This window comes from Aquarana catesbeiana, linkage group LG12, assembly GCF_042186555.1.
Source record: "Aquarana catesbeiana isolate 2022-GZ linkage group LG12, ASM4218655v1, whole genome shotgun sequence".
NCBI classification, from domain to species: Eukaryota; Metazoa; Chordata; class Amphibia; order Anura; family Ranidae; genus Aquarana; species Aquarana catesbeiana.
The window spans coordinates 51,163,639-51,177,781 of NC_133335.1; the positions used below are offsets into that span (position 1 = coordinate 51,163,639).

Sequence of the window (14,143 nt, forward strand, 5' to 3'; positions counted from 1 at the left end):
CCCTCCGGTGTCACATTTGGCACCTTTCAGGGGGGAGGGGGGGTGCAGATACCTGTCTAAGACAGGTATTTGCACCCACCTCCGGGCATAGACTCCCACGGGAGTCTATGCCTCTTCACACACGGGTCCCAGAGACAGCACGGACCATTCAGATAGAGCTTCGCGACTCGCGCATGCGCAGTAGGGAACCGGGAAGTGAAGCCGCAAGGCTTCATTTCCTGATTCCCATACCGAAGATGGGGGCGGCAGCATCCGAGGACCGAGGGACGGTTCGGCCTCGGGTGCCGACATCGCTGGACCCTGGGACAGGTAAGTGTCCATATTTTAAAAGTCAGCAGCTGCAGTATTTGTAGCTGCTGACTTTTAAAAAAAAAATTTTCGCGGGACTCCCTCTTCAAAATAACATTATAAAAACGCCAGTAGCTTTGCGGTGAGTTTCTAAGTTTTAATAGCGTTTTTTTAGCGTTTATTTTTTTTTTTTAAGAAAATTTTTTTTTACATTTTTTTTTTCAATGGATCAAAAACGTTAAAAAATGCTGGTAAGCGACGATTTTGAGCGTTTATCGACGTATCAGCGTTTGTCAGCGTTAGAGCATTTTTACAGCTGAAAAACGTCTCTCAGAACCCACTAGTTTTGTTTTTTTTTTTACTGCTCAAAAACGCCACTGCCCAAATACCAGCCTATGTCTGCATGGACACATAGGATAACATGATGGAGAGTTTATTGACTGTAGAAAAAAACGTCTACAGCCAAAAACAGCTGCTGTAAAAACGTCAAAAAACGTCCAGTGTGCATGAAGGCCGATGAGAGCTTTTGGTCGGAAAATGCGACCGTGTATATGCTCCATCTGACTTTTGCTGGCGGAATCCCCGCCAGCAAAAGATTGAGAGCAGGTTCTCAATTTTTCGGACGGAAAAAAGTTCCTATCCGAAAATGCGATCGTCTGTACAAATTCCGCCACGCAAAATTCCTACGCATGCTCAGAAACAATTCGACTCATGCTCGGAAGCACTGAACTTCATTTTCTCGGCTCGTCGTAGTGTTGTACGTCACCGCGTTCTTGACGGTCGAAAGTTCAGAGAACTTTTGTGTGACTGTGTGTATGCAAGGCAAGCTTGAGCGAAAAAAACATTCAAGAGTTTTCCGACGGGAAAATCCGCTCGTGTGTACGCGGCTTTACAGTGATTTCCAGCTTCCACATTGGTCCCACAGGTATGGCATGTACCTATTTACATTGATCCAAGCTGGTCCATTACAGGTCTTATCCTTCTCCTAACTAGGGTTGCCACCTGTACGAGATTCACCCGTACAGTTCGGGTTTTGAATCATGTGTCCAGGTTTCAGGTAGACAGAAAACCCGGACACATTATTGAATTCAGACCAGGCTGTGGCTCCTCAAGTAAGTAAAATAGTCGCACGCAAATTTGTTGCCGTCCGAGAGCTGCAGCGGCCAGCTGGTGGCAGGTTTGGCATCAATGGAGGGCAGGGTGATGATGTCAGGAAGAGTAATCTGGCCACACCCACCATTGACTGCGGCACGCTTTGTGCACCGTATTACCACTCTCCTTGGGGCACCAGGCCGCTAAAGTGTTGGCTTGAAGAAAAGCTGACAAACCCTACTCCTAACCTCTGACTGGACATTAGAAGGAAAAGTAGATTGGTGAACTCAACTCTTTGCTGTCTCCTCCTGAAGCATACCATTTTGGAAATTAGAGATTCATTGCAGTTGATTGGCTGCTTGTGTTCTTCCGCTTCCTGGCTGAGCTCAATGGCTGCAACAACGGTTGCATTAAAAAAAAAAGAAAAAATTCTAACCCCAGAATGGGGAAATAATGTGTTGCACTGCAAGAGTTAAATGCTTATTAAGTGTAGAGGGTAGAGGATAAAACTCTACTGCTTACCTTATTTCTTGCTCCAGCAGGCTTTAGCGGTCTCTGCTTCTTGTTAACCTGTGACGGCAGACCCCACTGCGTCATTTGGGGGGGACCAGTTGCACAGATGGAGGGAGCCTGCCAGAGGGATGAATAAGACATTGCTCCTTATTCCTCTAATCCAGGGATATGCAATTAGCGGACCTCCAGCTGTTGCAAAACTACAAGTCTCATCATGCCTCTGCCTCTGGGTGTCATGCTTGTGGCTGTCAGAGTCTTGCTATGTCTCATGGGACTTGTAGTTCTGCAACAGCTGGAGGTCCACTAATTGCATATCCCTGCTCTAATCCATGTGTTTGCAGTGTTAGGGGCAAGACTTGCAAAGGTGAAGATAAGACCACTTTAAAGCGAATTTATACAATTTTCTATACATATTTTCTTTTCACAAAAATAATATATAGCAAACAATTTATTTTATTTATTTAAAATTTCATCACGTTTCAGAAGAAATGAAGCATTGATTCAACGAGCTGTAAGGGTACCATCAAATTTGTCCACATCTGTAAGGGCCGGTTCACAATGCTGCGAATTCTATTGCGAATTTGAGCCATTGCGATCGCTCAAATTCGCAAGTCATTTAAATAACACCGTTTTCCATTAGTGCAGTTCACGTCAATGCGTTGCGAATCCAAGCTGCATACAAAAAGGGTCCTGTGCGAGTTTGGTCCGTGTCCGATGCGAATTCAGCTTCATAGACTGCAATTGAACTCGCAATGAAAACGCAATTGTACATTCACATCACTGCGATATTCATTTTTTTTTTATATGGCTGGCCGGACATCAAATTGCAATCCCCTCCCAATTTGACAACCAATTCGCAATATTTGCCGTATAATCGCAGTAGATTCACCAGAACACAAAATTTTGCAACGAAAATTTGCAACGCAATCAGATCAAATTTGCACCGCAGCAGTGTGAACCGGTCCTCAATGACAATACACCAAAAACTGGGATTTACATGTATTTTCTAATGAAATAAATACATTTGTAAATACACACATGCACATGGCTCCATCCAGAAGAAGGCACACCCTATCTGAAAATATTCTTCATTGGGTTCACAGATATAAAAATGCAACAAGTGCGCCATCTTGTGGTTAAATTGTTCATTGCTGTCCAAGAAAGCAGAAATAATCCCATCCGACAGAAGGTTCAGTTTGTTGACAGTCTACAGCAGGGTTTCTCAACCAGGCTTTCATGAGAGGTTGCTATGGGTTTCTTAGGTTATGAGCAATTTCTGCCCCTCAGATAAGTTCCCACTGACACCATTGACATATCTCCCAGCTGTCCCTGATTTCAAGGGACTGTCCCTGATTTGGAGCAATGTCCCTCTGTCCCTTATTCCTCCTCATTTGTCCCTCATTTTGGTCTGATCTATATATATATATATATATAAAATATAATGCACTTTTTATCTATCAAAAAGTGTTTTCCAGCGCTAAACCTTTCACCTTATTTCTAAATTGCTGCATTTGTAAATTCCAAAAGCCAATATAAAGGAATAGTAGTGTTATAAAAAGCACTTGTGGGTTTAACCAATCTTGTTTTTTTTTTTTTGTACAATTCTCATTTAAGGGGGTGTGGCAGGGGGTGTGTCCTATGCCTGCATACTTTTGCTGATAGGTGTCCCTCAATCCCATCTCAAAAAGTTGGGAGTTATGCCATTGATCTTTAGCTATCTGTAAGGGGGGCAATTCTTCTCAATGACCACAAGTGCATTCTTCCCACTCACTATCACACTAATGTATCGAGTTCTAGTTATAGTCATTTTTAGCACAAGGTTCCCTCTGAGACCGGAAAGTTATTTCAAGGGTTCCTCTGTGTTGAAAAGGTTGAGAAAGGCGGGTCTACAGCCTATCCATATATACTGGAAATAATGTGTGTGAAACCGAAGTTTATTTTTGTATTAGCATGGTTATGCACCATCTGAACTTTTTAAAAATAACTTTTTAGAAATAGGGAAAATATCTTAAAGGCAATTTGCCAGGAAGGAAAACACTTGTATTAGAAGCTTTATATGGCAAGGATGCTAAATAGGAAGCCTTAAAGGAGAAGTACAGCCAAAGGTCATTGGAAGCCTTAAAGGAGAAGTACAGCCAAAGGTCATTGGAAGCCTTAAAGGAGAAGTACAGCCAAAGCTTGTTGGAAGCCTTAAAGGAGAAATACAGCCAAAGCTCGTTGGAAGCCTTAAAGGAGAAGTACAGCCAAAGCTTGTTGGAAGCCTTAAAGGAGAAGTACAGCCAAAGCTTGTTGGAAGCCTTAAAGGAGAAATACAGCCAAAGCTCGTTGGAAGCCTTAAAGGAGAAATACAGCCAAAGCTCGTTGGAAGCCTTAAAGGAGAAGTACAGCCAAAGCTCGTTGGAAGCCTTAAAGGAGAAGTACAGCCAAAGCTTGTTGGAAGCCTTAAAGGAGAAGTACAGCCAAAGCTTGTTGGAAGCCTTAAAGGAGAAATACAGCCAAAGCTCGTTGGAAGCCTTAAAGGAGAAATACAGCCAAAGCTTGTTGGAAGCCTTAAAGGAGAAGTACAGCCAAAGCTTGTTGGAAGCCTTAAAGGAGAAATACAGCCAAAGCTCGTTGGAAGCCTTAAAAGAGAAATACAGCCAAAGCTCGTTGGAAGCCTTAAAGGAGAAGTACAGCCAAAGCTTGTTGGAAGCCTTAAAGGAGAAGTACAGCCAAAGCTTGTTGGAAGCCTTAAAGGAGAAGTACAGCCAAAGCTTGTTTGGCTGTACTTCTGTGGATCACAGGAGTGCAGTTTGTTCTGGTGAAGGGTGAATGGTCTGGTGACAGCTTTCTAAGATGGAAATCCCCCTCACTTTTCCTTTCACTTCTGTTGCATCTCCAAGATAGAAAGTGTAGGGAAATCTCCCCAACCGGACACAAAATGCAAAATATAATCTGATAGACATCTTTAACCCTTCCCTACTCTGTCCAAAACAATAAAAGTTTAGCTATGCATACACTTTAAGGCTCGGCTCACATAAGAGCCGCATGCGGCTCACAGCAGTTGATCGGTGTGTGCTGGTTCACTGTTTCAGGTCCGATTTCAACCCGAATTTTGGGCTGAAACAGACCAAATGACGCACAGTGTTTTTCTGCACAATGCACCGGACCTGCTGCGGAGATATCTGAACCGGCTCCATAGAGAGCCTGTCAAAATCTCCTGCTATTGCGAATTGGATGGGGCGATCCCCCATCCAATTCGCAATGATGTGAACCCAGCCTAAAGAGAAGCTCTACTTTTATTTATGGATTTGAATTTGATATTAAAGTAGAACTATAGGCAACACTTTTTTTGGGGGATAGAGTAAGGGAAGGTTATACCCCTCTTTGCCATTTTTGTTCATTTGGGGAGTTTTGCCTTCACATTCTGTCCCATAGCCAAAACAGGAAGTGAGAGAAAATCCCTGCAAAGTAAGGGGATCTCTTGGAGACCCCCAGGCCACCAGAACTAGTGTTCCCATTGGAAGATTTCTCCTCTATTACTTTTCTGGGTACAACCCAAAATGTAGGATTTTCTTTTACTTTCAATAATAATGGTAAACAGGACAAATCAAAAGCATGAATCTCCCTCTAACGGGGGGGTCACAGACAGCAATAAAAACTGTTCTAATACCTCTCCATTCTATGCAAAACTTTGAAAAAAAAAAACTTTTTTTTCACACCGTATTTGTGCAGCGGTCTTACAAGCGAGCTTTTTTTGAAAAAATTCACTTTTTTGAATAAAAAAAAAAAAGACAACAGTAAAGTTGCTCGTGGAATGGCATCAAACTTTTACCCTCCAAAATATGCATAGGCGACGTTTAAAAAATTCTACAGGTTGCGTGTTTTGCGTTAGAGAGAAGGTCTAGGGCTAGAATTATTGCTCTCACTCTAATGATCGTGGCAATACCTCACATGTGTGGTTTGACCACCGTTTTCATATGTGGGCGCTACTCACGAATGCTTTCGCTTCTGTGCGAACTCATCGGGACGGGGAGTTTTAAAAAAAAAAAAATTTGTATTCTTCTTATTTATTTTACTTGATTTTATTTATTTTTACACTTAGGAATAAAAGTGACACATTTTTTTTTTTTATTACTAGGAATGTAAACATCCCTTGTAATAGAAAAAAGCATGACAGGTCCTCTTAAATCCCCACTCGTCTCCATGCACATGTAGGGAAAAGACGCGATCCGGTGCCCTCCACCACTTACCAGAGCCGTCGGCAGCGGCGGAGGGCACCGGATCGTGGTAGGAGGGGTGGCCCTCTCCCACCACCGATAAAAGTGATCTAGCGGCAAATCCGCCGCAGAGACCACTTTTATCTTGTAGCCGACCGCCAGCCAAAAACAGGGATACCGGGGTTATGGCAGCTAGCTGCTGCCATAACAAGGATATATGCCCCCAAAGTAGGGACGTATATGTACATGCGGCGGTCGGCAAGTGGTTAAGAAGAATGCAACAATAACATACCTCCAAACTTTTTGAGATGGGAATGAGGGACACCTATTAGCAAAACTATGTAGGTATAGGACACACCCCCCTTAAAGAAGAATTATATAAAAAATGATTGGTTAAGCCCACAAGTGCTTTATTTTACCACTGCTATACCTTTATATTGGCTTTTGAAGTTTACAAATGCAGAAATGTAGAAATTGGATGAAAGGTTTAGCACTGGGAAACACTTTTTGAAAGAGAAACAGTGCATTTTATACACAACTATATAGATCAGACCATAAAACCTTATGGGAAAAAAAAGATCAATGAGGGACAAATGAGGAGGAAAGAGGAACAGAGGGACTTTGTTTCAAATCAGGGACAGTCCCTCGAAATCGGGGACAGTTGGGAGCTATGAAATAAAAGTGACAACATGCCAAGGTGGGCAGGATTTTTTATTTTTTATTGGGTGGGAGGGATAATTGCTGCTAGAGTCACATATTAGAAGCCAGCAATTGAAAGTTCCTAGCTATAAATAAAGTATCACTTTTTGGGTGTACAGACCTTTAAAAGAGGAGCTCTCTAATAAGAATTTCCCTTCTGAGTGGACTTGGTGGCTCATCATCTCCCAAAAAGTAGTGTGGTTGAAAGCGGAGATACTGACCGTCCTTCCACAAATGGATGTCTGTTGGACCACTGGAGGACAGGTTATTTCATCAAGAGAAAGTAAAAGCAATTTAAAGTGGAACTTTACCCATAACAACTTGATAAAAGATCATGTTATTTAGCAAGGAACATACATTCCACATTAATAATTACACTACCAAAATAAGTGTGTGCTGTAAATTGCCTCCAGCATTGTTCCTGTTTCTTGTTGCCGAAGGCTGCCATTTTGCTGAAGCCCAGGACCCCTGAGCGGCATAAAATTTCTAGGCTGTCAGCAGATCGGCCTCTACAAATTCGGCACAGTGCCTAAAAATAGAAAGCAACTGACCATGTGCAAAGCAGAGACAACGTATTGCTGGATTTTAAACATTACAGACACTTAGTTTTAATGTTTTCATAGCTATACCTTCAAAAGGGCCAGTGAAGTGATCTAGCAGGACTTAATTTTCTGACTAAAGTTTCACTTAAAAAAAAAAAAAATGTATCGTCCAAGAGAATTGTTACTAAACCTGGTGCCAGAGCCAAAAAAATACTTAATATGCCTCCAAGAGCTGGTCCTGAAGAAGAGACACTGCAGATAACTAATAGCAATACTGTCTGCTGTGGAACTTCTACTTTGAAATCTTCCACTGGGTTTTAAAACAAAGGTAACATTTTTTTTTTTTACCGTAATGCATCCTTAAATTCGTAATTGAAAAACACATTTTACATTGAATTGAGTGCAAGCAGTTCACTTTAAAGGAAACCTTTACTGATAGAAATATAAAGGCTGCAATTGCTGAACCCCTTCTTGAAATGCTGGTTACCTGGCTTTCTTTGGTTTTTAGACACATTGATTCGGAACAAGCATAGTGGATGTGAGAGCCAGTAATTTCAGAGCTCCTGATTTCCATTTTTGTTTCAGGTTTCATGACTCTGGAAGTATTGAAGATACTGGTACCTGCATGGAGCTATTATTTCCAGCAGGCCCAGACTGGCCATAGGGCACACCGGGCATTTTGGCCGGTGGGAAGGGGGCCACCGGGCTGCATGTCCTAGCAAGAGCTGGCTAATGCAAGGGTCTTCAATTCCTGGGCTGCGAACCGGTACCGGTCCGTGGCCTGTTCATAAATGGGCCGCACAACTGGAGGTAAACAGTGACCGCGGTCTAGACAGGGCTAACATAGACTGCAGTCACCGCTCACCTCCCGCTATGCAGCCATACCTTTGTGTCCTCCCCCCGCCAATGATGTCATCCTATCAGCGTCGCGGGGGGCGGAAGTTGCTGGAGATCTGCACAGGCAGTCTCTCAGGTAATCACCTGCTTGTTAATATGATCCAGATATGCAGCTCCTCCTGCCCTGCTGATAAGATGACATCATCGGTGGGGCAGGAGGTCCTGGAGAGGACACACAGGCTGAATCCTGCCTCTGCCCTGCTGAAGGTAAGACTGTGCAGGGGAGCAGAGAGCAAAAGGGGGCACTGTGATTAGAGAGAAAAGTGGGAGGAGGGGCATTACTGCAAGGGGCACTGGGATAGGGGTGCTGTGATTGCTAGGGGTTCTGTAATGTAAAGGGGCACTGAAATCATTACAGTACCCCTTTACAGTGCAGTCCCCTTTATATCACTATGCCCCTCTACATTTCAGTACGGAGGACCGACCCTGTGACTATTCTGTCACCAACTGCCCCCGCAAACATCTGCAAGCCCCCTTCCCCCAGGCTGCTCAGTCTAAATCCCCGGGCCTATTTTTTGTCCCAGTCCGGGCCTGTTTTCCAGAAAGGGAGATCGGCAATGGTAGCCTCCACATGTGCTCAGTACAGGTTGCCCATTTTCTACGTGTCTCACTTGTCCTGTGTTTCAAATGGACCATCTGAGTCATTCCAGTTCTTATCTTGATTTTTCTTGCGGTTCCTCTCAGCCATCACAATGGCAGCAATCACTGTTACCAGGACAGTGATGGTAATGACCAATACAGTGGCAGTCTCTGCTACACATAGTTGGTTGTCCACCGAGACTAGCGCTGCTCCGGAGAGCTGTGATGGTCCCTCACAAGTCAAGTTATCATAGTCATCTATGTGAAGGTGCCTAACACTGTTTATCTTTCCAAACACTCTCTGCAAGTCACAGTCACACACCCAGGGGTTTCCAGAAACTTGAATGTGTGTACTAGGGGTCTGGAGGTTTAGGAATGTTTTGAACTTGAGATGACTTAGTTGATTTTCTGAAAGAGCCAGTAGTCGTAATGAGTGCAAAGAAGTAAAGGACTCAACTGCTATGCTGCTGATATTATTATCTGAAAGGTCCAGAAGTTCTAGGTTCTGGAGCATAAAGAAATAGCCACCTCTTACCGAATCAAGAAGGTTGGATTGGAGGTGAAGGTGGCGAAGTCTTGAAAGACCACGAAAGGCTCCTTGCTCTATGGTACTCAGGTAGTTCCTGCTAATATCCAACTTCTCCAAGCTCTCCAAATGTCTGAGACTCTCATAATTAAGGGAGGTCAACTTGTTAGAAGGGACTTTTAGTTCTCGTAAAGAACCCAGACCTCTAGAGAAGTCAAGAGGTAGGCTGTTGATGAGGTTACTTGAAAGATCTAATCGTTCCAGGAAGCCAAGAGAGCGGAAGGATCTTGGAGACACAACCTCAATGTAATTGTCAGACAACAGAAGGATGCGGAGTGACCACAAAGCTTGGAATGAGGCGGGTTCGAGGCGGCTGAGGTTGTTTTGACGGAGGTCCAACATCCAGGTGCTGTGAGGAAGGTGGTGAGGAACCACAGGAAGTTCCAGTCCTCTGCACTCTACAAGGTTTGAAGAATCATAGCAGAGGCAAGACAGAGGGCAGGTTTGCGATGGATTTGAATGCAAAGAACAAGCCAGGTGAAATAGGGACAGCAAGGCTGCCATACTGGAGAACATGCTTGAGACTTCCTTTAGTAGTTATCTTCTCATGCTTTGTAGACTGGTAGATGGTGATTCTCACTTGGATACCCTTGCTCCCTAAAGCAATAAAATTAATTAAATAGAAACTCCATTTAAAAAAAATAACTCTTCTTAATAATTATAATTACTTTTCTCTTTCCTTAAAATTGTTCAGATTATGGTCAATATTGGCTCCATTAGTGCACCGATTTACACAGTGTTACATGTCAACATCATTATTGAGAGTAAAAAAGATATTGCAACATGTCTACTTTATCCAAAAAAAAGTGTGATCACATATTCTGAGCCTGTGGGTTTTTTTTAGCATTCCTAATCACAACTTCTGACTTATGCCTGAACTCTTGAGTGCTACCTTAACATAATTGCTACCTTTCCAGAAACATAAACACAAGTCCAAGTATATGAACTTTAGTTAAGCTTACCAGAACATAATTAGAAATATATCTGTCAGAGGTTTACACTGCAGTATACCATAGCAACCAATTAGCATTCACTACTCTGCCCACTTTTGAAATCTGAAATTTAATGGGTTCTCATGGGTTGATGAGCTTTTCAAACTGTCTAATCTAGTAGGCTGTGGGTTTTGACTCTTTACCTAGAACCTCAACTCTTGAGGCCAACTTGACTTGCTGCAAGTAACAGGTTTATGCAGGTTATGACATGCAATATGGTTGATTTGCAACAGGCAAAAAGACTGTGCACTTTGCAAAGTGGACTTGCTTTTTGCAAGAGCAGTTGCTCCTGAGCTTAGTAAATGAGCAGAAGTTCTGCTGTCTTCCATCACCCAATCATGTGCAAGCAAAAATGTTGGTTTTTTAAATTGTTCTTGCATGTGATTGGTTACTCTTTGCAAAGTGAAGCTTTACCTCATTAGCCCTGGAGCAACTGAATAGTCTATTTGCCTTTAGTAAATCTACCCCTATGAGTTATCCCTAGGGGGAAAGGTGAGGGGAAAAGGTGACGACTCCCGTTATAAACCTGTCTTGGTTCAGTGACTTGGAAAGCATTGAGGATGGTTTCCTATATTTCTTTAATGGCAGATTTCCTTTACGTTGATGTCCCATCTTGCCTAAAAACAGTTCTGGGTCGTCCTGTAATGTAACATAAACAGTAGGGTTGGACCTGTGGACCCTGGAGCTGCCTCTACAGTTTTTTAGTCTCATAGTTACTCTGCTGTGTTTAATCTCATCATGTCTTCTGCAAGATCTGTGTATTATCTAGTCTGTTCCTCTGCTTCTTTCAGTATTGCCTAATATGGCCTGTATGTATATGATGTGTCCGTATGTGTGTGTATATATGTGCACCTCCTCTTACTGTCATGACATTTGAGTTGTGTCACATACCCGTGATGTCCGCTCCGGGAGTCCACCTTTATCTTGCAGATGTGGGTCAGATATGCGCCTTGTGACATAAGCTGTGCATGGAAATCAAATCCCTCAGCAGGATTAATAGGGCTGGATTATGACCATTTTATCCCTTCAGCATCAGAAATCGTACTGCATATCCTTTCCTCAATGACTTTCCATGTGCAGAAGCAGTCTGACTAACCAGCTGCAGGGGAACTCTAAACCCCATCATGCACAGGCAAGGCATGTAGATCACCAACAGCCTGAGAGCTGCCCATAACTGGCAGGCGAGCGGTATTAGTAACATTACAAACATTCTCTGCCATTTCTAGGTGTAACAAGAATATTAATTCAGGCAGCAGGTGACCTCAGCAGAACCTGAAGTTTGTGAATCTGGGGGAATTGCTGCCAACCCATGGTAGTAGTGAACCCAAGTGCCCCAGGCAGTGCCAGGACAAGGTCAACCATTAGGACTTGCAACAGGAGGAATTTCCAGTGTGGTTTTATTCATGTTACCATTTCGGCAGGGTGCAGCCCACCTTTCTCAAAACGGCTCACCAAAATATCATTAATAAAAAGTAGTACACCAGGCAGTGCCGAGACAAGGTTAACCAGTGGAACTTACAACAGGTGGAATTGCCAATGTGTTTTTTTTAATGATAATAGCGTTTTGGTGAGGCGTCTTGAGAAAGGTGGGCTGCACCCCACTGAGGCATTAACATGAATAAAACCACGCTGGAAATTCCTCCTGTTGCAAGTCCTAATGGTTGACCTTTGGGCACGTATTTGGGTGCACTACTACCATGGGTTGGCGGCAAATCCTCTGTATTTTCAAACTTTAGGCCAAAAACTTTACAGGTTCCGCTTTGTGCAACTGCTGGTGGCTTCAAATTCTACATGCTTCCTTCATGGATTGCATCCAGGCCAATATGTGTGGTGGCCCACTTCTACACTACCAATGAATTGTAACAAAATGTAGGCAATAGGGGCAGCTGCTACAAAAATAAGTATAGTAGTTCCATAAAAAATTCTTCAACGTACAGTCCCCTTGGGTGGAATACCGTAAACTTGATGGGTTCAATGATAAGATACTATGTCTTTAACCTGTTTGGCATCTTTGCCCTAGGCACTGGTTGACCTTGTCTCAATACTGCCTTGGATACCTACTTGGGTTCACTACTACAATGGGCTGGTAGTGAATCCCCTGGATTCATAAACTTTAGGCCAAAATTGTTGAAGGTTCACCACCGGTGAAATAAGGAATAGCCTATAAGCCAATGGAAAGCTGTTGCCCCTGATCAGATGAGTCACAAGAGCCAATATTCTAAAGGAATGGCCCCTTGTCTATAAAAGGGTGGTCTCACGGCAGCCATATTGTCAGTGTCAGAGCTGCTTTGGAAGAGCTGATAATTATATGAATGAAAAGATAGTTTTTGTTTATTTTAGCATTGGCACAGGTAACCCTGGCATTGCCAGGCTTCCAATGACTTTTGTTTGACAATAGCTTCCTTATTGACTCTACAATGGCCAGAATTAAATAACAAGATTCCCTCCCACCCTCCTCACATAGACTTCAATATAATTCACCATCAAGTGCATGAACATCAAGCAAGATTCTTGACCTGAACCCAGACAGAAGTGTTGATCCCTAGTGGCCAGCATTAGTTCTACTCAATGTACACAGAGCTGTACACTGTTAGGAAGGACACTAAATTATGAATATTTAAGCATGGATCAGATTAATAAATTATAAGAACGCCTTGGTTGGATTATATTCAAATGCACAAAACAAAACTTTTTATACTGACTGAGCACTTCCTAGGCAACCTTAAAGGATAAGTGCATTTTAAAGCAAAGTACATTTTTCTTTTTGCCCCCCCCCCCCCCCTTACCCTGATCTAATCTAACCCACCCTCCTCCTCCACAGATGCATACTTACCTTATCCAACGCCGGCCCTTCTAGCGCTGCAAGTCTTAACTGGCCTGGCTGTGCCTGCACATCATGGCCCCATAGTACTTGTCTCTTATCATCTCCGGCCCCGGGACAGAGACCTATAGGAGTCTACAGAGCTCTAATGTACAGACGAGGTCAGGACAACAAAAACATAACAGCGGGTGTCAGATAAAGGGAAGTATACATCTATGGGTTAGGATATGGATTATGAATTAACTATGTTTTGTAAAGCACACTTATTCTTAAGGCTGGGTTCACACTGGTGCAAACACAGACATCGCATGTGATTCGCACCACATTTTGTACAGTTTGTATGGCTGAAATCGCACTGCATTCAGACCAAAACGCTACAGGACCCTTTTTTTGGTCCACACTGGAATCTAGTGGCGGTCCGTCCATAAGGGGAGCAGGGGCACCGCCCCCCTAATCCATGTGTCCGGCCCCTAATCTACATGCAGGGTGCCGGATGCATGAATTCCAATGAGGGTCTAATTGGCTTCAAAAATGGGTGGGCTCGGGGCGCCCCAAGCCCACCCAGTTGTTCTCCACCTGGCCAATCAGGAAGCGGGTCCTTAGTCATCGGGATATCTTGTTTGCCATCCCCCCCCCCCCAAGTTATACAGCACCAGCCGCCACTGCTGGAATCTGATCGCATGCAATCCGATTCCTGCACCATTTGGCAATTCGCACTGCGATCTGCGAACTGATCTGGGGGTGATTAACTTTACATTGACACCCACAGTGGTTCGCAGATGTCAGTGTGAACCGTCTGCGATTCAGGTGCGATGCAGGAACCTGCACAGGATTCGCAGGGTTTTCCACATCGCACCAGTGTGAACCCAGCCTTAGGGCTTGTTCAGTTGTTCACACCAGTCCGCATGCTAAAATGGGTGCAAACTGGTGCCCAT

At 43.6% G+C, this 14,143-nt stretch overlaps 1 protein-coding gene across 1 annotated transcript; it reads right to left on the minus strand.

Annotated features, from left to right (window-relative positions):
- Positions 1-8,612: 8,612 nt before the first annotated feature.
- LOC141113753 (uncharacterized) lies at positions 8,613-11,331 on the minus strand. The gene is made up of 2 exons (XM_073607035.1): positions 11,279-11,331; positions 8,613-9,992 (listed from the first exon to the last, which is right to left on the minus strand). Exon 2 carries the CDS (start codon positions 9,909-9,911, stop codon positions 8,838-8,840), a length of 1,074 nt encoding a protein of 357 aa, XP_073463136.1. The 5' UTR covers positions 9,912-9,992; positions 11,279-11,331; the 3' UTR covers positions 8,613-8,837.
- Positions 11,332-14,143: the final 2,812 nt, after the last annotated feature.